General features: G+C 38.3%; 2 protein-coding genes across 3 annotated transcripts in view; one reads left to right on the top strand and one right to left on the bottom strand.

The window, feature by feature from the left end:
* ift80 (intraflagellar transport 80 homolog (Chlamydomonas)) overlaps nucleotides 1-4,277 on the bottom strand; it is a 51,981-nt gene extending 47,704 nt beyond the window's left edge. The window contains exons 1-4 of the mRNA XM_044120733.1: nucleotides 4,188-4,277; nucleotides 3,952-4,107; nucleotides 3,777-3,830; nucleotides 2,223-2,444 (exon numbers count right to left, since the gene is read on the bottom strand). Of these exons, the coding sequence (XP_043976668.1) occupies nucleotides 2,223-2,444; nucleotides 3,777-3,813 (259 nt within the window). The 5' untranslated portion in view covers nucleotides 3,814-3,830; nucleotides 3,952-4,107; nucleotides 4,188-4,277. The remainder of the gene's footprint in view (nucleotides 1-2,222; nucleotides 2,445-3,776; nucleotides 3,831-3,951; nucleotides 4,108-4,187) is intronic.
* A 284-nt stretch (nucleotides 4,278-4,561) lies between these two features.
* Nucleotides 4,562-26,331, top strand: smc4 (structural maintenance of chromosomes 4). Of its 2 annotated transcripts, XM_044120731.1 has the most exons (24): nucleotides 4,562-4,909; nucleotides 6,104-6,264; nucleotides 7,299-7,489; nucleotides 8,067-8,258; nucleotides 9,341-9,517; nucleotides 11,725-11,889; nucleotides 12,258-12,385; nucleotides 12,552-12,692; nucleotides 13,087-13,237; nucleotides 17,573-17,737; nucleotides 17,874-18,107; nucleotides 18,680-18,865; nucleotides 19,004-19,165; nucleotides 19,279-19,504; nucleotides 20,670-20,746; nucleotides 21,375-21,527; nucleotides 21,706-21,832; nucleotides 22,074-22,263; nucleotides 23,792-23,936; nucleotides 24,096-24,269; nucleotides 24,383-24,565; nucleotides 25,269-25,501; nucleotides 25,630-25,813; nucleotides 26,051-26,331. In XM_044120731.1, exons 2-24 carry the CDS (start codon nucleotides 6,114-6,116, stop codon nucleotides 26,213-26,215), a joined length of 3,900 nt encoding a protein of 1,299 aa, XP_043976666.1. In that variant the 5' UTR covers nucleotides 4,562-4,909; nucleotides 6,104-6,113; the 3' UTR covers nucleotides 26,216-26,331. The 2 variants fall into 2 exon arrangements, with proteins under 2 accessions (XP_043976666.1, XP_043976667.1); XM_044120732.1 differs by lacking the exons at nucleotides 4,562-4,909; nucleotides 6,104-6,264 and adding an exon at nucleotides 6,398-6,523.
* The last annotated feature ends 263 nt before the right edge of the window (nucleotides 26,332-26,594 follow it).

Below are 26,594 nucleotides of genomic sequence, written 5' to 3'. Positions count from 1 at the left end.
TAAAAAGGAATGGAAAAAAAAATTATTCAGTAAAGGGAAAATTAAAAACACACCTAATAAACGTTGTTAAGAACAAGGCCACATTTCTCCGATCGGCTACATTGCAAAGTTAGAACAGGAAGCAAATGAGTACAACCAAAAGGTTTCCGCTGGTTGAACTTAAGCAGTTTTCTGTTCCCCAGACATGACAGGGTGATCAGGCATGGAGACTGCTATTGAAGACACGTACCCAACATGTACTTTGTGGTGGTGTATATTAAAAATTCTGAATGTAATATGTAATTTCTGGTAGGCTATAATTGCAAATCAGCATGCTGTAGCTCTCTACCATTTCTAAATTTGGAAACCCCAACAAAAGTGTATATTACTGATGCTGCAGGTAGTCCCCATGTACACTCAAGACTTTAAATTGAATTTGTTAGGTGCATATTTTAGTCTTTTGGCAATAGGCTATTAGCATCTCATTAAATACAAATATATCTATGAACTTCATGTTCATATACATTCACATATGAACCATATTAACATCTTAAAAGCCTAAGATTTGGAGTCTGTAGTGCTGTAGAGGTCACATTCTATTTGATGTTTAAAAGAATAGGGACAATCCTTGTGTTTTTCCTCAAAATCAGATCCATATTCTTGGCGCAGGAAGTGTAAAATGATCTTTTACAACATTTCAGTGATCCAAAAGGCTCTGAGTAAAAATATCCTCAACCCTGGAACTCTTCCACATTTCGACATCCTAAAATCCCCAAATATTAATGTATTTGATTGGGATTAAATGTGTCACAACAAATTGCAAAATTGTGAAGCAGAAGGAAATTTATAGTTTTTCGTTTTAATAAGGATTAAGAAAAAACATTTTTTTTTGGGTTAATTTCCCTTCCTCTAAGATCCCTTAAGAAAATCACAGTGGAATCCACTGAATTCAAAAGACAGCAAAACGGTTAGTTGATTTGACCTGTACTGAGTTGACAGTATAAATGCATATGTTCTGTGAAGGGCTCAGACGTTTGCTAAAAAACGTTAGATATCTAAAAGCGTCACATTCAGGACAATCTTAGAAGCCTGTGAGAAGCTTCAAAAGTCTTGGGACTGGTGCAAAGACTCGCCTTTCAGCAAAACAAAAAACCTTGATTAAACAATCTGTTTTTGTGGATCTAAAACAGAATGGTTTAGATCCACAGACATTTCTGCATTCGGATGGACCAGTCAAATTCTCAACCAAAACTCCGCTCACAGACGCTCTCACTCTAGCCTGATTGAGCCTTTCTCCTTTTGCAAAGAAAAAGGGGGGAAAATTTAGTCTGTATTACGTGCAACACTGGTATACATATACCCAACATGAAGTTGTTGTGTTTCTACAAAGAACTGACTCAGGACCCCGAATGCAAAAGAATGCCAAGCTTTTCACGCTTTTGGGGGGGATACAATTTTGAAAACTATCATTTTTATTCCACTTCACAACTGTGCACAATTCTCCGTCACCTAAAACAACCTAAAAAAAATAAATAAATATTGACCTTCTTGGTTTACGGAGTGACAAAATACAAACACGTTTAAGGGGTATGAATAGAGAACCTCTGACAAAAAAATAAATAAATGCTGATTTACATAATATTTTAAAGAAGCATGAAGGTTTGGTTGTCCCCTTTTCACATTTTTAGCAGTATCCTTAGCAAGCTAGTATTTGTGCAACTGCAAAATGACAAAGACTACAAGAAAGTTGCAAAAGTGAATGGTAACAGGGATGAATCATAACTTGTCTCTGGTCTGCCAGAGAAAATTGCTGCTTCAGTTTGTGGGTGCGTTTATGCAACCCTACACTGTCATTAGAGATGTGACCACACATTGCCTGTCATAAAAGTGCATCCACACGCTTTGTGTTTGCATGTAATATAGAATGAAGAAGAGATACGCAGAGTCATGTAACCTTGGTCTTGTAGGCGGCTGTGATCGATGCCACCAGATTTAGTGATAGTAAAGAATACAAACCGCGCTGTGCGCAAGTGTCGATATGAATATAAGACGAAACATATTTGGTAAGAAAAAAAAAAAAAAAAAAAAAAAGAGTTACAATTTAAGAATTTGAGTCACAACTGAGAGCTCTGACTAAAACCCAGGTACTAATGTTGGTCTTGTGCCAATTCAAACAGATTCTAATTTTCAGAAACAAAGCTATACAGCCTGCAAGAGAAATTTTAAAGAACATAGAGACTCACCATCTGTGCTGGTGAGGGCGGAAATCTCAGTCTGGGTCTGCTTCTTGGCACCAACGGTTTTTGGGAACCAGTGTAGATCAACAGGGTACATGTCATCTGGCAGTCGGACCACCAGGCTGGTTTCATTGGTGAGCAGGTTCCATTTGAGGATCTGATGGTCCTCACTGCAAGAATATAGCTCATCTGCTGTGGTCCAAACAACACAACTGACAAGCTCTTTATGTGAAATGCTGTTAAGAGCAAACAACCCGAGTACATCATTAGGATTTGAGTGAATGAGTGGCTTATTTGACGAAACAAACTGACTTGGTAAAGTGTTTGTTTGTTTTTATTTAAAGGTTTTCATTTGGACCACAGACAAAAACCAGCGGGGAAAAAAAACTATACAGAGTTTTACTGGATAGCAGAGTCTATCTAATTTATTATATGTCATTATTATGCAGAACATGAATGCCTGAGACTTGAAATATTTAAACAAATATTTCATCCAGGCTATTTATTGTGATAGCAAAATATCAAAGAGTGATACAGCAACAATAAGTGTGGTTTTCTATGTTGTGCGGCTCTAATAGATGAATAGAAAGACAATGTGGATAAGATAACTACATCTTCTTTTGTCTTTTTTTAACCTTGCTGAATGCCAGTGAATATACAGACTTTTTTGTGGTTAAGATGGTTGTTACAGGGTTTCTACATGTAGGCTATAGAGTAAATTCAAGACTTTTTACACTACATGTACAGCAACCTTCTTAAAACCTTTTATTGATGGGTTTTATGCAATTGTTAAAACCCATTAATTCAACATAAACCCAGTAGAATATACACTTTTTATGAAATGGAAGCTAACAAGAATGTTTTGATATTATTTACCCATAGAAACTGAAACAGGCAAATTTTAAGGGAATATTTTTTCTGGGGTTAAAAAACGGATGTTTGCCTACAGATTCCTTACGACAGGGCTGTATAGTACCCTGAATCAATGGCCTTACAGATTTTTGTCAAAGTATAACATTTCCTAAAATACTCACAAAGAACTACAGCAAGTAAAAAAAAAAAATAACATTGTCAAACGATTTATCAATTAATTAATTAGTTAATCAAAATTCAGTTAGAGACAGCAAATCAACTAATGTTCAACTTAGGTGATTAGCTTACTAATGTACAAATTGTATACTGGTTATACAGTAGGCTGTACCTACTTTAAAGGCCTAATTTTGATTAAATTTAAAACTTTAAGAAACGATACAACAATACCCTTTGCTTCCGTTTGCTACCATTTGAATCAGAGGGTCAAAATTATACTTCTTAGTAGCATGCTTATCGTAAAAGACAATATTTTTATGCATGCCTAACTATTGAATATGTACATTATTATGCAATTATATTTCAATAGATAAACATTAGCAGAAGTAATGTTTATAGATATGTCTTGAACCATGCTCTCTGAAAAATAGTATAAATAATTTAAAATTATGATGCCTCATCCGGTGCGCACATTTCAGCTTGAAACAAACTCAAAAACATATAAATGTAATAACATCACATAAAGGATATGTTTTGGTTCCTTCAGCAACGACGTCTTCAGTCTCATTTTTACAATGTTGTATCCTAAAGGAACAAAAAAACACGAATGATAGTACTATTGATAAACAGATAAAGACCATATGAAGCAGTTAGCTCAGCGAAGCTCTGAAAGTAACAAAGTACACGAATAAAGGCATCAACATACCCTATTGATACTGTAACAGCCGTTTGTATGCGCCGACAGCCCTAACGATGAAGGAGGTGTGCAGTTGCTAAGGTAGCTGTCACCGTTGCTAACGTGTATCCTGCTGGTAACAGTCTTCAGAAACTCACGGCCATCACTGTGACGTTATCGAATTTACTCCAGGATGGTAAACGCCACACATGTTGTTCAAAGTAATGCGATAAGTCAATGCAGTACAAAGCAGTCCCATCCCTTACCGAGCAGTAATATTTACGAAACGGGCTAACTTTTGGTAGCCATATAATCAAGAGGAGAAAAAGCTTTGAAGAGAAAGTGTGCTATCGCGAGAGTTATAACCCACGTCTCCACACTCTCACGTCTCATTTTCATTTATTTTAAAGATATAGATAAGTTCTATTAAGTAATTCCACTTAATTACGCCCAGACAAATGTCTCTCTTACATTATTCGCTTGTTCAGTAAGTTTGATGCGTTTAAATATGCATATATTAACTGTTCTGAGAGGCGGGTCTACTGTAACCAAGCAACCGTTTGAATATTCCAGAAAATAACACACTAGGTTTTAATATTTACTCTTCTTAAGTTTTGACTAAACTTTTCATTTTGAAGAAAGCATTTGCTATCTTTTTTCATTCTTACACCGGTGTTCGGTTTGTGAACATAAAGAGTGTAAAGAGCTGCGTAGTTGGCTCCGTCCCCTTTTTTGAATTTCGTTTTTCTGCCCTGCCCTTCGAACGATCCATGGTGCCTTGCGTCAGTTTGTAACGAATTTGGTTCGACGGCGCAGTTTAGGCGCCATTTACAAGATACAGTTTTCAAATGGGAAGCGACTCGGAGTGATACGGGGCTGAATTTTATGGATTATTTTCGTCGAGTTTTGGATTTTCTGATACTTTTTTGAATTCACAGTTTGCAACAGATATAAGGACCTCTGACGGATCGTGTGTATAACTTAGAAGGTATTTAAGGATACTTTGGTGGGGAGTCATGTGTGGGTACCGTCTATTTGCTGGAATCACAACATTTTTTTTCGAAGGGAAACTTGCCGTTAGCAACGTTTTATACTAGATTTTAGCATTAGCATCTCTAGAAATTGACGGGAAGGCTTTCGCGAATTTTAATGTGTTCGTTATTTTCTAGAACAGTAATTTTAGCGAGATATTTTTGATCATACCTTTGCGTTATTAAAGTAAGCAATATTTTTTGACAGTAACTAGCGTTATTGTATTTACCGTCGTTTTAGGCTGATCTGCAGTTAAACTGGGCCATTTTGTTATCTTAGACTCCGCTTCGATATTTGACATCAATTAGCTTTAGCTGCTAACCTAACTTTACCATTAGCACTGCTGAATAGCATGATGGACCTAATGCTAAGATGTGAAAAGTACGAAAAAGACAGCACAAACGAGCTGCTTATTTTTAAAACGTGTGGTTAAAATTTCAATTTATCGTTGTGTTTAGGTTTTATTAGTTCTGTGAATATGCATCTTATCACAGGGGTTAGGTTAGGTTATTCAGTATTTTACCTCCGCCCCCCAGCATATAAACTCATGGGACTGAAAGTTAACATTACTGTCAGTTTGAGAAACCCGTTTAGCTGCGCAGAAGTGGACACGCAACATAGGCGTTACAAGGCTCTAAAGGGAACGATTTCACCTTATTTGCATAGAAACTCTATCGAGCTTTCAAGTTCGCCATATTAACTGTATTATTCCCCAGTTTTTCTGCTTTGTACAACTATGTGCGGCGCTATGAAAAAAAATACCCACTGTAGTTGCAGACACAACACGTTATTGAATGAGTTGTTTTTTTTTCTTTAAAGATTTTACAGAAACTTGCGATTTTTTTTCCTTCTCTACATTAGGGATTAGTGTTTTTTTTTCTCCCCCAAACAAATCTGCGCAACCTTATTCATCCTAATCTTCACCAGAAACCTTTACTTTGTTGTTTCACTTACTGTGTTGGCATATGAATAAAAAGAGCGATTAGCAAGTAAAGGGGCGGCGGTAAGATCTGGCTGTGGCAAAGATAAAAACCTGACAGAATAGCTCCAGTGACCGACTATAATGGGAGTTTGAAGATTGACATGCACACAAAAAAAAAGCCTCGCTCATGGATATTCCTTTTTTTTTCCCCTCCAATGGCCCCTTCAGATTTCATATCATGCCATCTAAAACAGCAAAAACCTCCACTGCCTCCAAAAGGGAGCCAAAAAGGAAAGGGCTGCAGCCTCGGGATGACTCTGAGGACGAGTTGGATGTACCCCCTCAAGAAACCAACTCCAATGGCCAAGAGGAGGCACCGCCGACAACTGGCAAGTAACAAAGGCTGTTTTGGTGTCTCTGAATCCAAATAAGTTGCTCAGTCAATTGCTTTGCGTGTGTTGCTGTACTGGTGAAGGCCAATTGGCTCAGCTGTAGTGCTTTTTTTTTTTTTCCTCCTTCTTCTTGCGAACACGTAGTTAGAATGGGCTGATAGTTTTTTTTTTGTCTGAAGTGCTCGTCATAAATAATTTGGGGATGATTTTGTTAACGACGATGGTGCTTCTTGTCCGGATGTCTCCTGCAAACGAGGTAGTTTATTTCGAAAGATGCTGTGTTTTGTTTTTGTTTTTGTTTTTTCGTTTTATATCAAGTAAAAGAAAAAATGTACCAATATCAGCTCATTTCGGTGTTGCTTTTGGAAAGTTCTAGTTAGGATGGGTTAAAATGCTTAACTCTGCGCCTGTTTGCTTGTGTTCGAGTCACAAACATCGACTCATTTTCCTTGTTTATGCTTATGTGAGCACAAAAGATTTTTTTTTATTTTTTTTTTTTTTGGACAGGTCGTTGAGGCTTGCTCTGGTGGCAACATAATGGTTTGAACGATATTGTTACCTCCCAAAAGAGGACTTCTGCTTGTCTTAGTGTTTTTAATTTCAGTCAGAAATGACTCGAACTGTGACGTTTTTGATCGGGACACACTTTAGTTATTCATCATCGACCGAGTGACTGTGGCGCATCTACTCCGGTATCAACGCTTGTCGTGGGGAGCGTTTGTGTAATAATGTGGGTTCATGGTCTTTTCTGTATGTTTCATTTTTTTTTTCGCCTTGCGCTTAAATTCAGAACAAAGGAAAATAAGCCCTGTCAACTTTCTCTCTTCGGTCGTTGTTTCACTCGAGACTTGCTGCGTGTGTTGTGTTTGTTTGTTTTATTTTTGTGTGTGTGTGTGTGTGTGTGTGTATGCGCGCTCCTCCACCCCTCCCCCAGTCACCCACCCCTCCACCCCTTTTCTCTCTCTCCACCAACACCACCTGAAACGAGTCGCACCAGAAGAATAAAAAGTTGTACTTTTGTTGTGCCACAGATCCGTCTCAGGGGGAAGCTACTGAGGCGGTTGATAGTCGAAGTTTGGAGGAGATTCTCGGCAGCATCCCTCCACCTCCGCCCCCAGCAATGACCAATGAACCGGGCGCTCCTCGCCTGATGATCACACATTTAGTTAATCGCAACTTTAAGTCTTATGCAGGGGAGCAGATTCTGGGGCCTTTTCACAAGGTATGACCAAACATGGATGTGAAGCTTTTTTTTTTATGTCTGGCAGGGCAAAACTGCTTTGAATCTGTTTGATAAGATCACTTGTGTTAAGTGTCAACCTTACTGTTTTTGTCTTAGTCTTATTTTATTTCCTGGCTGTTTTTTTTTTTTTTTTAGTTGACCCTGTTGTTGAATACATACAAATATTAAAACACTACAAAAGGGTGCAGTTTTATAGTGTTTGGCTATATTGAAAATTACAAATAAATAAATAAGTGAGAGGGTCACAATCCTCCATTTTGATTTTGTTAGTGAATCTCTCAACCAGAAGTGATTTATTGCTGTTCCCACAGTTCCATTTTAATTATGACTTTCTTCAAACCTTTGCCTTTTCACTGTATTTTGCTCAGGCTGGGTTTTAACACATGAACCCTTAACTACACTCACATGGAATACTTTCAGTATTACAGATGTACTTAGATAAAATGCTACCACACGTCTCTAAAAATACAACCTTTACACTGTTTGTTGTAGATGTTGTGTATCTTCATAAAATTGATTTCTTATATTTTTATCTCCTTCCTTACCTGTCTCCCAGCGCTTTTCCTGCATCATTGGTCCCAATGGAAGTGGAAAGTCCAATGTGATAGATTCAATGCTCTTTGTGTTTGGATACAGAGCTCAAAAGATCAGATCGAAAAAGCTCTCAGTGCTGATTCACAGCTCTGATAAACACAAGGATGTGCAAAGCTGTACTGTGGAGGTGCATTTTCAAAAGATTATTGATAAGGTATATTTATCTATATTTCTTTCACACTGAAACAACATACACTCATTTCGTACGGTTCAATATTCAGCCCAAACTGAAAAACTCAATCAGGCAGATTTTTTATTTATTTTTTCCCAGGACAGAAATGATTGTCAGAGTTTTAAAAATATTATTCATCAGCTGTTATAATATAATTGCCACTCATTTGTAACATTAGTGACTAAACACAAACTCAAATCAGTCTTGAAAGTTACAGTTTACACCCCCTCATGCTATATTCACCTCACATCGCACTAGCGACTGCCTGTATTTCCAATTGTTTTAAAAAAAAAAAAATATTATTATTATTTTACCTTATTTAATTTTGAATTAACAATTTGCTGACATGGCCCAAGTTATTTTACTGCAGGGTATATATGTGACACGGAAGATTCTATTCAGATCACAATTTTCTGCTAAAAACAACCTAAGCAGTATTTTTTTCCACATTTAAAAATATAATTATTTTTTTTTTTACCCTGCCTTTGGGAGTGTAAATAATTCTGCCCCTTGCTGACCTTGCATTGAAAAAGAGCATTTTACTTCGCTTCACAAGTGCTGTAAAAATCAAATCAAATTGTTAAACTCGTGATTAAATTTTTTTGGAGTTCCTCCTCCCACAGAAACGCTGTTTCTGAAGTAAAAATAATTGTATTTTTAAAGGTGGTGTACACATCCTGAAATACAAGCACTGTTTGCAAAAGTAAAGAATTTTTAGGCACGCTGCCAACTCTTTTGTTGTGCACGTGAAATCTCCTCATTTCACTGAACATGTTTAACTTCTGTAAATGTGACAAATTGCACCAATATATTTTTATTACATTTTAAAAATATATATATTATTATTTTCCCCAACACATTACAGTTGCTTGTCTAGATCTCTGATGATTTTGGAAGTTTTAAGTCTTAATTGTCTCCAGTGTTCTTCCCTTTGTAACAACCAGTGATTTTTGCGAATGCTGTGAATTGTAAAGCTGGATGTTTAGAGCTGTTTGACTCTCTCCTAAACTCTTCTCTTCTGCTGCTGTGTCTTCTGCCCCTCCCCCCGCCCCCCCCTGAGCCAGGAAGGAGATGACTACGAAGTCGTCCCTAACAGCAAGTTCTATGTTTCCAGAACTGCCAACAGAGACAGTTCCTCTTACTACCATATCGATGGCAAAAAGGCCACTTTCAAAGAAGTTGGCACTTTACTCCGCAGCCACGGTATTGATCTAGACCACAACAGATTTCTGATCTTGCAGGTAATTGTATTTTATTTTATTATTATTTTTCTTTATGCTTCTTATGACCATCCTTCTGTTTACCAGTCCCTGTGCCTCATCCCATTTCCTGGTGAAAGTTTTAAAATATTATTTTATGCTCTGCCTGTCTGTCTGTGTGTGTGTGTGTGTGTGTGTTTGAGGGGGGAAGGAGGGAGGGGGAGTGAAATAACCTGTTGCGAGAAGAGGAGAGGAGAGGAGAGTGCTCTGTCATCCCTTAGACTGCTATAGCAGCGCATCATGGTTTGAAACAATGTGAAAAGGGTGCGAACCATTATTTGCTGCTTTAGAATTTTAAGGAAAAGATCCGATTTGACCAGATTTGAATTTCCACTATGTGAGAGAGTTTTTGTTTTGGGGGACTGAGCCACCAGTGGAGGACAGACAGGTTGGATCCTCCCTTTCTCATGTACCTGCCACACTTTAGCAGCACGTAAATATTGGTGTGTGAAGGAAAACAAAAAACCAATATTAGCAGTGCTGCTTCAGGGTGGCAGGGTAAAACACCCTCCTCTGCCATGGCTCTCATTTTTATTGAATTTTTTATTTATATATATATTTATATATTTATATTTTATTTTATTATTTTTACTCTGACATAAACTGAATTTTTGAAAATAATATTTTCTTGCTTAATTATTTATATATTTTTTCCCATGTGTTGTTTTGCAGTCACCCTGAAAAAGTTCACATGTTACAATCCTACCCCTGCAAAGTGTATTGCATCTGACCTGACTGTTATTACTGATCAACTGAAGGCACATGATTCAAATGTAGTTGTATTTGGTTTCTTCATTTTTATTTCAGTGGTGAACGTTTTTCCTTTCAAATGTGAGCTTGTCCATTTTCATTCCTCTTTGTTTGTTTGTTTGTGTCGGTGACACGGCTGCATGACTATGGGTAGAGGTTTAAACTTGGCCCTTCAAGGTCACCTCACTTTTCCATTCTTCTGGTAAATAAGGGGAAGCTGTCTAGTTTGTGCGCCTATCAGAGGAGACGATGATGTGGGGATTCCCCCACCAACCAACTCTTTCTTAAAGCTGCTTTTGCTCTCACAGATTAAGACGAGTATTTTATAATACATTCTTTAAAAAAAAAAAAAATTGAGACTTTAAAAAGAAGCATTTCACAAAGAAATCATAAATAATGATATTATTAATTGATGTGTTATTTATAATAAATAAAAATAAATGCATATGTCCACTTCAATAGAGTTGCAATGGAGAGCTGAAGAAGTGTGTGTGTGTGTGTGTGGTTTTAGAGATGTCATTTTTGTTTAACCAGCTCTCATTTTTAGAGATTCACCGATTAGCCAGGGGATGGAATTGGGCAATTTTTGTTGCTCGGTCCCGTTCTTTGGCTGCTAAAACAGAGAATTATTTAAAAAAATTTTAATAATTCATTTATTTTTCTCTCTTCTATTTTTAGAATGCATCAGAAATAGAGAAATCTCCCTTATTTGGTCTATAAACAAATCCACCAACTGCATATACTTTGAAAAAAATCTTTAGGTTGATTTAAAATATAAGGTTAGAGAAATGCATGCTTTGATACATGAATTTTTTTTTTGAAGCCATTTCCAATTATCAGGAAGCTTTGAGCAGATCTTTTGCCTCGTCTGAGTGATATTCCTCAGAATAAAATGAGTCGGACTCGCAGGCCAGAGCTTTTGATGAACCAAAAATCGTCATCGGCGAGGAGAAGCCAGATCGGTGCATCGCTATTTATTTTTGCAAAAACAATATCTATTTTTACGGCAATTCAAATGACTTTTCCCGTCATCGCTGGAGATGATTGTTGGTGGGTTGCTGTGATATTTTAGCGGTAATAAAACGCCATATTTTATGTTCCACAAAGGTAATCATATAATTTGTCCCTTCACAGTTGGAGATTTTCAGTGACAGGATTTTTCCTTTATTTATTTATTTATTTTAAAATGTGGAATCAGGTCGTCTTTCTATGTTGCGAAATGTTATTCACACTTTTGTGTACTCTGTTTAAAATTTTGTGTGGGAGAGAGTTGTCTCTCGGTCTTAAATTTTTTTTTTTTTTTTTTTTAAAGATTGGTGCATTTTTTGTTGTTTTTTTTATTATTTTAATTTTAGTGATTTAAATTTTTTTTTTTTTATGCAGCCCTATCGTGAATCAGTGTGTGCCTTTTCCAATCTGCTCTTGTGGGCTGTGTGTAGGGTGAGGTGGAGCAGATTGCCATGATGAAGCCTAAAGGTCAGACGGAGCATGATGAGGGGATGCTGGAGTACCTGGAGGACATCATCGGTTCTTGCCGTCTCAAAGAACCGATCCAAACTCTTTCTCGCCGCATCGAGCTGCTCAACGAGCAAAGGGGAGAAAAGGTACGTTACGCTTGCGAGGGGTGTCAGAACTGCATAGTCGGGCTTAGAGGTGAACAAATGAGATAATAAATATGGAAATAAATATAAGGGCACTCTGTCTGTTTTGTGAGGTGACCCTCTCATTCACTTTGATATTCAGATATAACGTATTACTCAAAAGTTAAATTACACCTACTCATAAATGAGTCATTTATTGAATTTAATTTATTTTCCGCTTGCACCTAATTATTTTTATGTCTCTCTGGTATAGTTTCTGCTAGCCCAATTCCATTAGACTGCAGAATTTAGGACTTTTCTCATTTATTATTATTATTATTATTTTTTGTCTAGAAATTAAAGTATCAGTTTTGTTTTTTCTTCTGTCCTAGCTGAATCGAGTTAAGCTGGTTGAAAAGGAGAAAAACGCTTTGGAGGGGGAAAAGAATAAAGCCCTGGAGTTCCTCACCTTGGAGAACGACATCTTCAAACAGAAGAGCCAGCTCCACCAGTACTATGTGTGAGTGCACCAGCAGCACCTCTGTGCTCCAGTCAGACAAAATATGACAAAAAGAAGGATCAACAAGAGCTCTGCGGGATGCTCCGCTGATATCTTACCATTATGAAGTGTATAAATAGAAAAAAAATTATTATTGCATAATTTGATTTCTTTTTTTTTTCTTTAGTCATGATCTACGAAAACGTGTGACTGATAAAGAACAGGAAAAGCAAAAGATTTTGGAGGAAACCAAGGAGCTCACTGAAAAAAATGCAAAGATATCGGAAGAGATGGAAAAAATGAACCAAGAGCTCCAAAATGTGGAAAAGTAAGAAATCTGCTTTGCTTTTCTTTCTCGTTTTTTTTTTTTCTTTTTCTTTTAACTTGTTTCCTCTGTTACTAATGCAACCTGGTTTGTGTACCAAGTAACATTTCTGTTAATGTAGGTTTTTATTTGCTTGTTCAGACATTTAGAGGAATTTGAAAAAAAAAAAAGAGTAGAAACATGACCGAGTTTCATGTACTGTTATTCTCTTAAAGGAACCTTTTTACTAAAAAAAAAATAATAATAATTGTTACAGAAACTAACTGTTGTCCCCTTCCCTATTTACTAGTGTTGTTTTTTTTTTGTTTTTTTTAAGGATTGCTTTTGATAGGTTTTCTTCCCCCCATAAAACTGATTAAAATTTAATTCTTAAACAAAAATGTTTTTCCTCCACCAGGAAAAAAAATAAGATCAACAAGTATATTGAGACCCAGAAGGGAAAGTTCACGCAGCTGGACCTGCAGGATGTTGAAGTGCGTGAGAAGATCAAACACTCAAAGAGCAAGAACAAGGCCCTGCAGAAGCAGCTGGAAAAAGACCAGAAAAAGGTGAGTTGGCCTTTAGGTTGCAGGAGATCCACTGTAGCATGCAGTCCAATGACTTTATCTCACTTGGTTTTTAGTGTTTGCTGCTCTGGAATAGATAAGTTGTGTCACTCTGACAATATCACTGCAGGCAGCAGCAGCAGCACAGTTCAGAGGCACACAGATACTGGATCTGACAGAGGCGTGTAATTTTAGCCTTTTGTTTTCTAAATTTACCCCACACATTTAATTAAAAGGTAATGTTGAGGCAGCCCTGGCATTACCGGGGTTGGTATGTGTCTTTTTGGTTGTGGCCTATGGAAGACATAGAATAAATTTTAAAAATGTGTCAGAAATGGGGCCACGAGGATTTTGGTGTTTACTGTTTTTGTAGTGAAATATCTTGTTTGGAGGGGGATTGTGTTGCCCCCCATGAGACATACAACTGTCAGTCCTTCTTATTTATTATTACTTTTTAAAGGATAAATATTTAATTTTTTTCCGTATTTTTTTTTTTATTTTAATTTTTTTAGGCTGAATCATGTTCTCTTTAAGGAAAAAATATTTCTTAACGCACTTGAAAAATACAATTTTACTAGGTATTTTTGGTCTAGCTCCTAGTACGTATATATTAGTAGACCTCAGATAAACCAAAACATACTTACAAGGAACTATTCAGCAAGATATAGGATTTTGCTTTAAGTCAGTAATTCTTGAATAGAGATGAAAAATTACCAGTTTGTCTGGCAGATTATTTCACTGATTACATGGGTGGAAATGTGTTACAAGTGAAATAATCTGCTAGTGGATTCCCCCCCCCCCCTTTTTTTTTTTTTAAATCAATATTAAGGTTTTTCAAGACAAGCTCCTAAGTTAGTTGTAAGTTTGCTTTGACTTATTTCAGGTGTACTAAGATGTTTATACCAGAATCTACACCAAAGTTACTCATTAGGATTTAGTGTTTTTGCAGTGTGGTAATTTTAATTTAACTTTATTTTTTTGTGAAAACATGTGCTTCTGAACAGATACAAATTGATTATTTTTTTTTTTTTTGTCCTTTTTAAAAGCTTTTTTTATGACAGCATTTTGTCTGACTGCATGTTGATTACGATATAAAAAAAAAAGAAGCAAAATAGCAGCTTTTCTTGTCTTAAAATATGGATATTTTTACTCACTAATATTTGCATCAAGCAATGGTTCCTTTTTTTAATGAATTACAGTAATGGTGAAACAAGTACTGTACAAATAATTCCTCACTTGGAAAAATTTTCCTTTCAGCAGTGTTTGAAAAAGAGATGATTTTTTTTTTTAAATATGATTTTTGTGATTTCATTTAAGTGATATTATCAGAGGAATAAAATAAAAAAAAAACTAATGTGAAACTGTCAACGAGTTATCAGACACTAGGGGGCTGTGAAGCTGCACAAAGTGAATCAGGGTGTGTGCTTTGCTAGACTATTTTTGTCCCGATGGATTAAACTGCCGATGCTTTTTATTTTTTGCAACATAGCCGATCCAAATCATTTGCTTCAGGGACGTGTGGCCGACGTTTTCTCCCGGCTCTGAAAGCCTTTTCTCCTGGAACTCTGCTGGTCAGAGGGGGAGCTGGGCAGAGGCAGGCTGACCTCTGGGGAGCAGTGTTCTGCTGTGTGGTAGTCAACTATGGCCTGGCTTGTGTAACACTTCCAGCAGCCACATTCACATTTCACCCGCAGTTAACCCTACAGAACATAAACTATATATGCAGATGCCAATTCTTGCTTTGTTTCAGCTCTGCCAGAATGCAGACTGCTGTGGCAGTCTGAACCAGAGCTTGTTTGGTCCTCGTGTGCTTATATTTGATTACACGTGTGCTCCCGGTCTGCTTTAGAATGCATTGTGTAGTAGCTGGTGATTTACATAGATTTTTTATTTATTTATTTTTTTAATGCGTGTCTGTTTTGTGTTGTTTTTTTTTTTTTCTTTTTCCTTTCCCCTCCCAATGGGACGTCCTTCTATCAAATTTATTCCAGGTCTTACACCACATGAATAAATGGGGCATCATATCCTGTGGTTTGCTTGCTTAATGGTCCGAATTGTGATCCACAGACGATTAAACAGACTCCTGATCATGTTTCTTAGAAATAACACTTTCACAACAGGTAGTAATCTGAGCTTTATGTATTTGAGTTAGTAAAATGGGATGTTCTGACTTTAGTCAGATCTACTACAGGCGAAGTCTTAAATGAAATCCTATCACAATTAAATGAGATTGTTGTGTTATTTCCCTTTGTTCTTTTTCCTTTTTATGTGTAACAATAGAAGTGTGATCAAAGAATATATATATATATATATATATATATGTGCGAGTCAAATATTAGTTTTAAAATTTTGAGTGTACTTTTGATATTAATGTCTTCGAAATATCTAACTGATTCTTTTAATATTTATTCCGTTTTTATTTTCAATTTTGGCTTTCTTATCTATAGCAGCTCTGGCTATACGTCTACAGACTGCACTTGTTGTATGACTAAATTCTTAATTTCTTGCTTATTTTTGCCTCAGGCGTCGTGAAGGGAGGTGGGGGGGGGAGAAGGTTGACATCATAGTTGCTAGATCAAAATGAGTCATCACCACTCTTGGAAACCTCAAAGTGTAAATGCACAAATTAGTGGCCTGGTTTCAAATTGTATCTCATTAAAGTCGAAACAAGCTTGGAAATGATTTTTTTAATTATTATTATTATTATTTAAATTTTGTGTAATAAAAGCTAACGGATGAAAAATAGGAATTACATCTATCTTATCATCTTAGACCTGCAGGTCCTTACTGGCTTTACATCTATTCAGTTTCTTATTTATGTTCATCAGTACTGTACTTTAAAGTATTTTCACATTAGGTGGACATTTTCTTGCTTTTGGAAGCTGAGAACAGTGTTATATATTATATATTTCCATCATATGCAGATTTGTGGCAGGCAGGTTCCTTGTCGTCGCCTGTGCTTTTTATTTTTATTTTTTATACCTTTTTCCCCTCTTTGAGCTGAACTCGCATACATCGTATCTACTAGCTACTAAACACCCTTTGTAGTTTTTGCATCATAAGGGCAGCAAATATGCGTATTCAATAGACTACAAAATGCATAGGCAGGTAACCATGGAGATGACAGATGCAGTGCAATGTGTGTTCAAATCTGAGTTGTTGTACTCCATGGATTGTTGATGAGACGTTATACGTGTCACAATAATATATAGGTTATCATTTATTTTAGCACTTCAACAGAAGAAAACAAAAAACCTAATTACTTTTCTTTGACGGTTAAATTAGTTGGTAAAGGATCGTGGGTCTGCTGTGGCGCAGTGGAAGCCCAGTTTGGCCTTTAGCTCGCCTCCATCGTTGGCTCTTCCTCTTGACTGTACTTTAAGCTCTCTGCGGTTCAGACGGGGGTGAATTTGCTGGTGGTCAATCATGGTCATAATATGGTCAATAGACTGGAACCTTTGGCAGCGTTGGCAGGTGCCAAAAGCCTGCTAGAGAATGAAACGTGCATCTCCATAAAGCTTGTTTGCAGAGGGAAGCACGATGTGCTCTAGCATTTCTGGATGGACTGCTAACGCGGATGATGGCCTTGATGAAACCCCGTGGACAAACAGCAGAAGGCGACCAGGCGCCCCAAGCAACATGGCTTCTGCGCCTCACCTCTCTTCCTCCAGACTCTTGGAGCTTGACTTCTCAAAGTTCAACATTTACTTTGATGAAGTAAGAACTTTTGAGCACTGAGCAACAGTCTACTCCTTTTTTCTTCTTCTTCTTCTTCTTCTTCTTCTTCCTTATCCCAGGTAACGCGCTTCTAATGTTGCTTTCCAAACCTTGTCAGGTTCCACCAAACTCTTGAATGGGCTTTTGTTCACAGTCCTTACAAGACGGCAGTTTTTCCTGTTACTTTTGCACATTTTCTTTACCACACTTCTTTCTCTCAACTTGCCGTTGCTCTGACACAGTAATATGAAGAGACGAGTTCTTCAGCAGGAACTTGTGGCTTACCTACTTGTTGAAGGTGTGAAAACTCACTGGACAACTTTCAAGTCGAGTCTTTTTAGAGGATTATATAGGCCGTAACATTTCTGTATTGAATTTCTTTCTCGTTCGTCTTGTATATTATTTATTTATTTATTTTAAAATGAAACTCAAAATTTGTGAGGCTTATTTTAGGGTTTTCCCTAGTTAGAAACGAGAATTAACAGGAAAAAATGGCTTGAATCTTTAATATTCGCTGCTCAATCAACTGATGCTCGCATTTTGAATTGAGAGAACTGTAAAATTGTCTCAGTCTACTTTAGTTTGAACCGTTCTTTATTTGCTGTTTGGCTCATCATTCAGCTGGAGGAAGTGCGAGGCATACCGGCCAGCAGCGAACAAGCCATCTCTGAAGCGACGGCCCAAAAAGAAGACCTGGAGAAGCAGAAAGCGAAAGAAGAAGAAAAACTGAAAGTAGTGATGGAAAGTCTGAAGGAAGAGACGAGCGGCTTGCAACAGGACAAAGAGGTGTGTGTGTGTGTGTGGTGGCAGATGTGCTGACGACTTGGATGAGGTTACCAGAATAGCTCTGCATTATCATCTGTTAAATGAAGCAATTGTTCTTGTACTTTTGTTTTTTTAAACACCGCTTTTACTCCCCCAGAAAAAAGAGAACGAGCTCATGGAGCTCAGCAAGGCCGTAAACGAGACGCGCTCTCAGATGGACATCGCTCAGTCCGAGCTCGACATCTACCTGAGCCGCCACAAAACGGCTCTGACGCAGCTGAACGCGGCCAAGCAGACGCTCCAGACGACCTCGGACACTCTGCAGGAGCGCCGGCCCGCCATCAAAGAGCTGCAGGCCCAAATCCCCCTGAAGGAAAAGGAGCTCAGAAAGGTAAAACGATCGCCGGAGAAAAACCAAAATCAGCGGGAAGTCTTAAAATCATTCATCTAAAATCAAGACCTCAAAATATTTTAAATTCATTTAAAAAAAAAAAAAAAAGTAAGTTGGCTTTAAATAAGTTGATCACAGGTCTCAAATTTTGTCATGGCAGCACTATTTAATCTTTATTCAACGTATTTATTCATTTTTTCCTTGCTTGACATTTTTGTTCCATTCTTGTGACTTGAGTCGTTTGAGGCTGCCGCTAACTAGCCGCTAATATACCATTGCTAGCTAGCTTTTGTTTTGTGTGTGTGTCTATCATGCGAAAGTGTAAGTTCATCCTCAGTTTGCAGGACAGCACTCATCTTCACCACTGGTTCACCTCTGTTGCCAGCCCATGCTGTGTGTGCATTTTGTTCCTAAAACCTTGACACTACTTCGATATAAAACATGCTTCTTCCTTTTTTTTTTTTCTTTCCTGTCTTAAATTTCTGTCACACTAGTCTTAAGAAAGCCTTACATTTGAGTTGGTGAAGCCTGCAGGAGCTTCTGTTTTACTTACTCTCCGTGTTTCACTCCAGGACCAGGAAGAGTTGGAACAGCTGCTGAAGGTGGATAATGACACCAGGCACGTGGTGAGAGAACTGCAGCAAAAGGTGGACGAAGCCAAGAGCTCCCTGTCCTCCAATCGCAGTCGAGGAAAAGTCTTGGACGCTCTGATGCAGCTCAAGAAGAGCGGCAAAATCCCTGGAATCTACGGAAGATTGGTAAAAAAAAAAAAAGAAGCTGTTTACGCTTTACAGGAAACCTTTTCATTTGTTTATATTTTTGTCGTTGTTCCTACATTTGTTTTTTCATAATCACAATGTGGGTCTTTACAAGTGTTTTTTTTTTGGTGCTGGTAGGGAGATCTTGGAGCCATAGATGAAAAGTACGATGTGGCCATTTCGTCCTGCTGCGGCGCTCTGGACAACATCGTGGTGGACACCATCGACACGGCTCAGAAATGCGTCACTTTCCTCAAAGAGCAAAATATCGGCGTCGCCACTTTCATCGGCCTCGACAAGGTAATGTAACTCTTAGAAACTTCAGTCAGCGTACCTTTAAGATTCTATAAACTTAAACAGGGTTTTGTTTCTCCTTTTGACTGCTTTTTTTTTTTTTTCTTGAAATGATTTAGATGAAGGTCTGGGAGAAGAACATGACTTCCATTCGAACGCCAGAGAACAGCCCCCGCCTCTTCGACATGGTGCGAGTAAACGATGAGAGGGTCAGACCAGCGTTCTACTTCGCCCTGAGGGACACCCTGGTCGCTCAGGACATGGAGCAGGCCACCAGGATGGCCTTCCAGAAGGACAAACGCTGGAGGGTGGTCACCCTGAAGGGGCAGATAATTGAAATGGCAGGTTGGTGAGATTCATCACTCTTACGTGGATTCCTGTCCTGCTTTCTTTTTTTTTCTTTTTTTTCTTGGTCAATTTGTAACCACAACTGGTACTGGTGTTAAAAAAATGTTAAAAGTTGACAGGAAATAAAATAAAAAAACAAAAAACCCCACTATTGACAATATCTAAACACACAACTGTAGTGTCATAAAAAGGGCAAACAGAAAATAATCATAATCAAGCAATCAGTCAGAACATAAAGCATATACATCAATATGCAATTCCATGATATTATAATCTGAGCTCAAATATTGACTTTTTTCCTGTTTTTTCCTTATTTTTTTTTTTTTTTTTACTATTTAAATTACATTTTTTCAGTACGAGTTCTTACTTCTAGCTCGTTTACCGCCGGGACATGAATCGGTTACCGGTGGTAGGGGCGCTCGTTAAGTTTCCGAGGCAGAAAGAGCAGAAATTGTTTTTGACTAAAACATGAGTCTAGTTTTTCTTACAACTTCAACCTTTTCTGACAAAACAACCGAACAGTTCCTGGAGCTGTTTGTGATTCTCCTGAGCCTCTGTACATTCTCTTTGACAATAACAATCCGATTATGTCGGTTTTTGTTTGTAGCTTATTTTACAGTCAGGAGTAGAAGGCTTTAAATCGAGGCTGTAATCTGAGTGTGTTCTTAAAACAAACAAAAATTACATGATGTATGAAAGTCAGTATGAAATTGTAGAAAAAGTGTTGCAGAAGATGAACAATTTTTTTGGTGCAAACTACATCATCATAATTTAAATAGAAATGGATATGCTAGCTTTTTCAAATGAACTATCTGAAGTATTTCACCTGGAAGTATTTGCTCCGTGTTTTTGGTATAATGTTAGCATGGCAGTTTAACTAAAGTATTTTCGCCCTGATGATCAAACCAATACAACCGACTCTCCTTGTCTTTGTAATTATAACTTCTTAAACTCGTGGAACCCATATTCCTTCGTCTAGATTATTACTGGATGATATAAATCAACTTTAAATCGTTTTTGGACCATCACGATGCAAAGTTTTGCCATCTTATTACAGCTTGTCCTTCACACTGTGACAGGATAGTTAATAATTAACTCTCAGGCAAAGTTTTTGTTTCTCATTCTTCTTCTTTTTTTTTTTTTGTTTGTTTTTGTTGCGCAGGAACAATGACTGGAGGTGGAAGAGTTATGAAAGGCAGGATGGGGTCTTCTATTGGCCAAGAGCTGTCCCAGGACGAGGTTAGTTCAAAACATGCATATAAATGAAGGTCACATTTTCAACTTAAACGTGGCATTTAAAAAAAAAAAAATGTAAAGAAGGTAAAAACAAAAATTAAAAAAACTGACTTTTGAATGGTTTGAATAATTTCTGATCCTGATTTTGAATGAAGTCCAGTTTCCTCTCCCTGAAGACCACGGCGATGACGGAGAAAATATGTTGGAGGTTTTTAATGGAATTGGTTCAGTTGTTTTGAATCTAAAGAGAAATAAGGGCAATAATGTTATCTCCATTTATTTGGCCTTCGTTTGCATCAAAGTACATGCTGTTGGTTGTATTTACAGTTTGAAAATATTGGGATTTAATTAAATCAGAAGCTGCGTTTTTCTATGCAAATTAAGATGTATATTTTAAACTGTGTGTCATTTGTTGTTTTGTTTTTCTTCCTCTCTCTCTATTACTATCTAGAACGATATATTAGTAACACTGTGGTCCTTTCACTCGCCTACAAGTTAAATAGTGCAAGCTTCATGAACAAGTCCAACTGAGCAGCTTAAGTGCTCGTGCGATGCTTGTACCAAGCGTGTCCTCCATCACAACAAAACTTAATTTTCCATGTGTTTTTTTTTTTTTTTTTTTTTTTTACAGCTCGACCGTATGGAGAGCAAGCTGAATGAGAAAGTGTCAAAGCTGCACGGCTGCCAGGAGAGACGGCTGCAGTTGGAGGAGAACGTCCAGCGCCTGCAGCCCCAGCTCAGAGAGATGAAGAACACTCTGGAAAAATACACAAACAGCATGAGCGTATGACACTTTATGCTCCGTTTGCCTCCTTGTTTGTGCTTCATTTATGCTTCGAACGATATCAGTCGCCTACATCCAGCCTTACAAATGAGCAGTTGTTGTTTTTGTTTTTTTTTACCTAATTAAAGAAGTTTTTATTTATTTATTTATTTCCCCCCTCCCCTTCTTCTTCGCTCAGAGTCTGGCTGACCAGGAGACTCACTTGAAACTTCAGATTAAGGAGCTTGAAGCCAACGTGCTGGCAGCTGCCCCAGACAAAGCCAAGCAGAAACAGATGGAGAAGAGCCTGGAGGCATTCAAGAAAGGTAGGAACTTGCATAAACTGTAAAGAGAGGTGCTAATTGTTTTATGTCATTATAGCCTTCCTCATGTCAGATTAAGATTTAACTTCTGGAAAAATACACTCTACCCTTTAGTATATCTTCAGGACAGAGTAGGATTTTAATTTAAATATGTTGCCTTAGGTTTCAATGCCAAAATGTTTAATTTCCTTTTTTCTTTTACTTTTCTCCGACCCCCCTTCCCCCCCTTCGCTCTCTGTATTAGACTTTGAGTCAGCATCCAGTAAGGCCGGGAAGGTGGAAAACGAGGTGAAAAGACTCCACAACTTGATTGTTGACATCAACAGCCACAAACTGAAGGCTCAGCAGGATAAGCTGGACAAGATCAATAAAGAGCTGGACGACTGCTCGTCCGTCATCACCAAGGCCAAAGTGGCCATAAAGACGGCTGATCGGTAAGGGAAGGATGTGGAAATATTACAGAGGAAACAGTCCGGCTTCTCCCTGCTGGCACTAGTGTTGGGTTTTATTTGAGGTTGTCAGTTCTGGTTTTCTGTGTAAAGACTGTAAAATGTGTCAACTCGTTTGTTTAATGCAACAAGTATGTACCATGAAAGAGAGAAAAAGATTAGCAGCAGGGATTATCGAAGTAGAGATTCACCAATATGAACATTTTGGTAACTATATGTTATTAATATCCCTGTTTTAGCTGATAACCATTATATATTTAATTTCTCTACTCTTTTTAAACACTGAGAAATGACACTACTAACATTGCTTCTCTGCTTTATTTAAGCACCCCACCGTCCTGTGCGGCATCACTATTTACTTGCCTCAACAAATACAACATGGCCGCCAGACTTCCTTTCCCAAAAACGTGATCCAAACAGCAACATGATGGAAACCAACATTGTTTATTAATGTCGCCCCATTTTCCCGTGTGACCAATATGTTAAAAAATGACTAACATCAGACGATGTTGATGCAGATATATTGTGCATCAATACATCAACGTATGACTGCCTGACCTTTATCTGATTTTTATTCAATTCAAAGTCCAGACGATTTGATGGGTTTTCTGGGGGGGGAAAAGATGAAGTTTTCTTAATCTTTTAATGACTTCTACACTGAAGAGAGTTATAAAGACCTGGTTGCTTTTATGTCTAAGATATAGAAAGTGGCTACTAGTGGTGATTTTCTTTTTCTTTTTTTTTTTCTTTCCCCACAAAGAATTTAACCTTGGTAAAATAGAAGTTATTCACAGAGGACCTCAGATTTTAAGAGACCTCTTAAAGTGACAAAATGTTAAGAATAGTGAGGACTTTTAGTGAGATGCAGTAGGTAACTTTTAAACTTTTAAGATGTACAAATCTTCACCACACGAGCTCATGTTCCTGTGTGCTTCAAAAATGTCCTGCCTGAGACGTTCCCCCGTTTAGCAGACTTGGCTCAGAGGTTTGATGCCGCGTGCCCTTTAATTCGGTTTTGCAAAGTTTCATCATCAAGACACGCATTACTTCATGCAGTCTAGATTCTATGATTGGTTAATTTCTATTAACTGCTTGTTTGCTTTTTTTTGTTGTTGTTGTTGTTGTTTTGTGTATCAAACCTGTCACAGTCTAAACTAGACATCAATACATGTCTAGTTTAGACTGTCTACATAAGTTATTTAGCATTCTATTGTTAGGTTTCTGTACAAATTTGTTTAGTTTGGCATTATTATTTGCCTTAAACCGTCTCACCGCTGGCCTCCTTCGGTCTGATGGTGCTTAGGCAGTCGAATTTTCCTATTGGTAAAACTTCGCTTGGATATAAAAGCAAACACATACAATGTTAAAGTGAGCAGCACCTAACCAGAGTAATACAAAAGCCTCGCTTTCTGAAGGCCAATGAAATGATTGTCTGGTGTGATCTTGTCTGCTTTAGCTGTTGCTGTCAACGCCACTGGAGAAACGTCCAAATCCTCTCCCGTTTGTCTTCCAGAAACCTGAAAAAGTGTGAGGAGAGCATTGCTCGTGTGCAAGCAGAGCTGGAAGAGAACGGGAAGTTGATGGCGGAGCTCACAGAGCGGCTGAAGAAACTAGAAGATGAGGCGGGGGAGATCATGAAAGGCTGTCACGAGGCAGAGGTTACTGCTTGCCATTTACGTAATTCGTATCAGAACATCTTAAATCTGCTGGGGGAGTGTTTCTCTCTCTCTCTCTCTCTCTCTCTCTCTCTCTCTCTCAGAGGACATCCTTAGCATCAATAAAACTGATTTACTCCTGCTTTGGTTCTGGTTGTGTAGGCCACTCTGCCTGAGGTGCAGGAGGAGTATCAGAACGTTTCCAAGGCGATCAAGGCCCTGCAGCAGCAGGAGCACGCACTGCAAGAAGAGTCGCTCAACGTTCGGCTGACCATCGAGCAGATAGACGCCGCCATCACAAAGCACAACGGCAAGATCAAGTACTGGCAGGATGAGGTGAGTCGCATAACTCTAAACCAGTAGACAGCTGGGGAACAACCAGGCTCCCTGAGCTTTGTTGTCTTTAATAATGCCTGTTTTTTTTTGTTTTTTTGTTTTTTGTCTTCCAGAGCACCAAGCTGTCCCTTCACACCATTGACGGCCAGCCAGCAGAGGAACTCTGTGTCTTTCCCCCTGCTGAGCTGGAAGCCATTTCGGATCCAAACGTCCTGGTGAACAAGATCAGCGTGCTGGAGAGCCAGTGTAGTCAAATGAAGCCCAATCTGGGAGCCATTGCAGAGTACAAGAAGAAGGTACACACAAACACTATAAGGTGTCCTGGTGGTCTCGGTTGGTCGGGATGAAGGAGGACTCGTTTTCTTTCACTGCTGCCCTGAGACAAAATATTTTTCTAGGGTCTCTGCGTGCTTGAAAAGTCTTAAATTCATGCAACTAGTTATAAATCTTAAATTTGTAAGTTGGCTTCAAATATATTAATCACAGGTCTTCAAATTTTGTTATAACTATTTAGTGCCTTACAAGTTTTTTTTATATATTTTTTTTTTTACCTCACTTTGCTTTTCTGTCAGGCAAAAGTTTGAGTCCTGCGCAGATGTCTTCATAGCTTCTATTGCTAATATAGCTCTCCTAGCTAGCTTTGTGTGTCCGTCAGGGGCGACTCCAGACACAGGAACGACGGTGACAGGTTAATGTTGAAACCCGACAGCAACAAAAGTTGTGCATTTTGAAATGTGTGTGTCGTGTGGCAAGCCCGCATGTGCAGGTCTACGATTAAAAGCGCAAAATTTCGCAAGCATGAAAACGACTGGAGAGGAGCGGCGAAATGGACATTTATCACCAGTTGACCGGACATAGTACCTTTTTGTTCTTCTAACACCAAAAGTTAATAGGCAGACTTTGTTTTCCATCGAGATGAGATAAACGCGCGTCATCGCCGACGCTTTGTGTCATCTTGACGCAACGCTTTGTGTCATCTCCGACACTTTGTGTCATCAGGAGGAGCTGTACCTGCAGCGCGTCGCCCAGTTGGACGAGATCACAGCGGACAGAGACAGGTTCAAGCACGCCTACGAGGACCTCCGTAAGCAGCGGCTCAACGAGTTCATGACCGGGTTCAACATGATCACCAACAAGCTGAAGGAGAACTACCAGATGCTGACACTAGGTGGGGATGCAGAGCTGGAGCTGGTGGACAGTTTGGATCCGTTCTCTGAGGGAATCATGTTCAGGTAAGGGAGGATTTAAAAAAAAAAAAGGCAGTCAAGCCGTTAGTGGTGCATGCTGGGATTTATATGTGATGTTACAGCTCTATGTTTGTTATTTATTTGATGTATTCTTTTGTTTTTATTCGTTTTAGTGTTCGTCCACCAAAGAAAAGTTGGAAAAAGATCTTTAACCTGTCAGGAGGGGAGAAGACCCTCAGCTCTCTGGCTCTGGTGTTTGCTCTGCATCACTACAAGCCCACCCCGCTGTACTTCATGGACGAGATCGATGCCGCGCTGGACTTCAAGAACGTCTCCATCGTCGCCTGTTATATTTATGTGAGCACAATCAGGCTGCTAGTTTACTTTAATATTTTTAAAGCTTTTATGATTTGTTCTTGACGGTCGCATCGTAGCCTTTTCTTTTTGCGACAAAACTGTCATTGTGTGATTGCAGCAGGACGATCCTTAAGCTTTACTGTGTGTGAACGGAGAGAATCCCGACTGCACTAAGAAATCATTCAACAGTAACTTTGTATATGCCTAAATTATTCAAACATGTTTTTCTTTTTGCAGGAACAGACAAAGAACGCTCAGTTCATCATCATCTCCTTGAGGAACAACATGTTCGAGATCGCCGATCGTCTCATCGGCATCTATAAAACGCACAACACAACCAAAAGTGTCGGAATCAATCCCAAAACAATCGTGTTCAGAGAACACGATGCCATCACGGCATAAAAAGCCAACTTTATCTTTTAATGTTCCTTCATAAACCATGTAAATATTTGTACTGTTCTTTCCAATAAAGTGCTGCTATTTCTTTAATCTGAAAAATAAAGTTTTTTTTTCATAAACTTCTTTGTGAAATTATTAAACAAAATGGAAGAACTCGTAAGAACAAATTTCCAGCTCTCTAAATCATGTTCAGGGGAAAACGTCCATTTAATGTGAATGCTTTTTACGGTATTGGCTAAATGCCCTTAGCATTTCCAGCTATCATGAACTGAAATGTTACTAAAGGCAAAAGGATATTTTGACCTCTTGAAATCTGATTCCTCTAACATAACAGTTTATCACTAGTTTGACAGATTCAGAGCAGGTTTTGCTATGCCATAAG

The sequence above is a fragment of the Gambusia affinis genome, linkage group LG06 (assembly GCF_019740435.1).
Source record: "Gambusia affinis linkage group LG06, SWU_Gaff_1.0, whole genome shotgun sequence".
NCBI classification, from domain to species: Eukaryota; Metazoa; Chordata; class Actinopteri; order Cyprinodontiformes; family Poeciliidae; genus Gambusia; species Gambusia affinis.
The sequence above is the reverse complement of the archived record's forward strand: the minus strand, read 5'-3'. Positions and strand labels throughout refer to the sequence as shown.

Coding starts and splice junctions, on each gene's coding strand:
- smc4 (XM_044120731.1), top strand. CDS start 6,114: ATGCCATCTAAAACAGCAAAAACCTCCACTGCCTCCAAAAGGGAGCCA. Junction 19,166..19,278: donor CTTTCATCGGCCTCGACAAG/GTAATGTAACTC, acceptor GAAATGATTTAG/ATGAAGGTCTGGGAGAAGAA. Junction 25,502..25,629: donor TCTGAGGGAATCATGTTCAG/GTAAGGGAGGAT, acceptor TATTCGTTTTAG/TGTTCGTCCACCAAAGAAAA.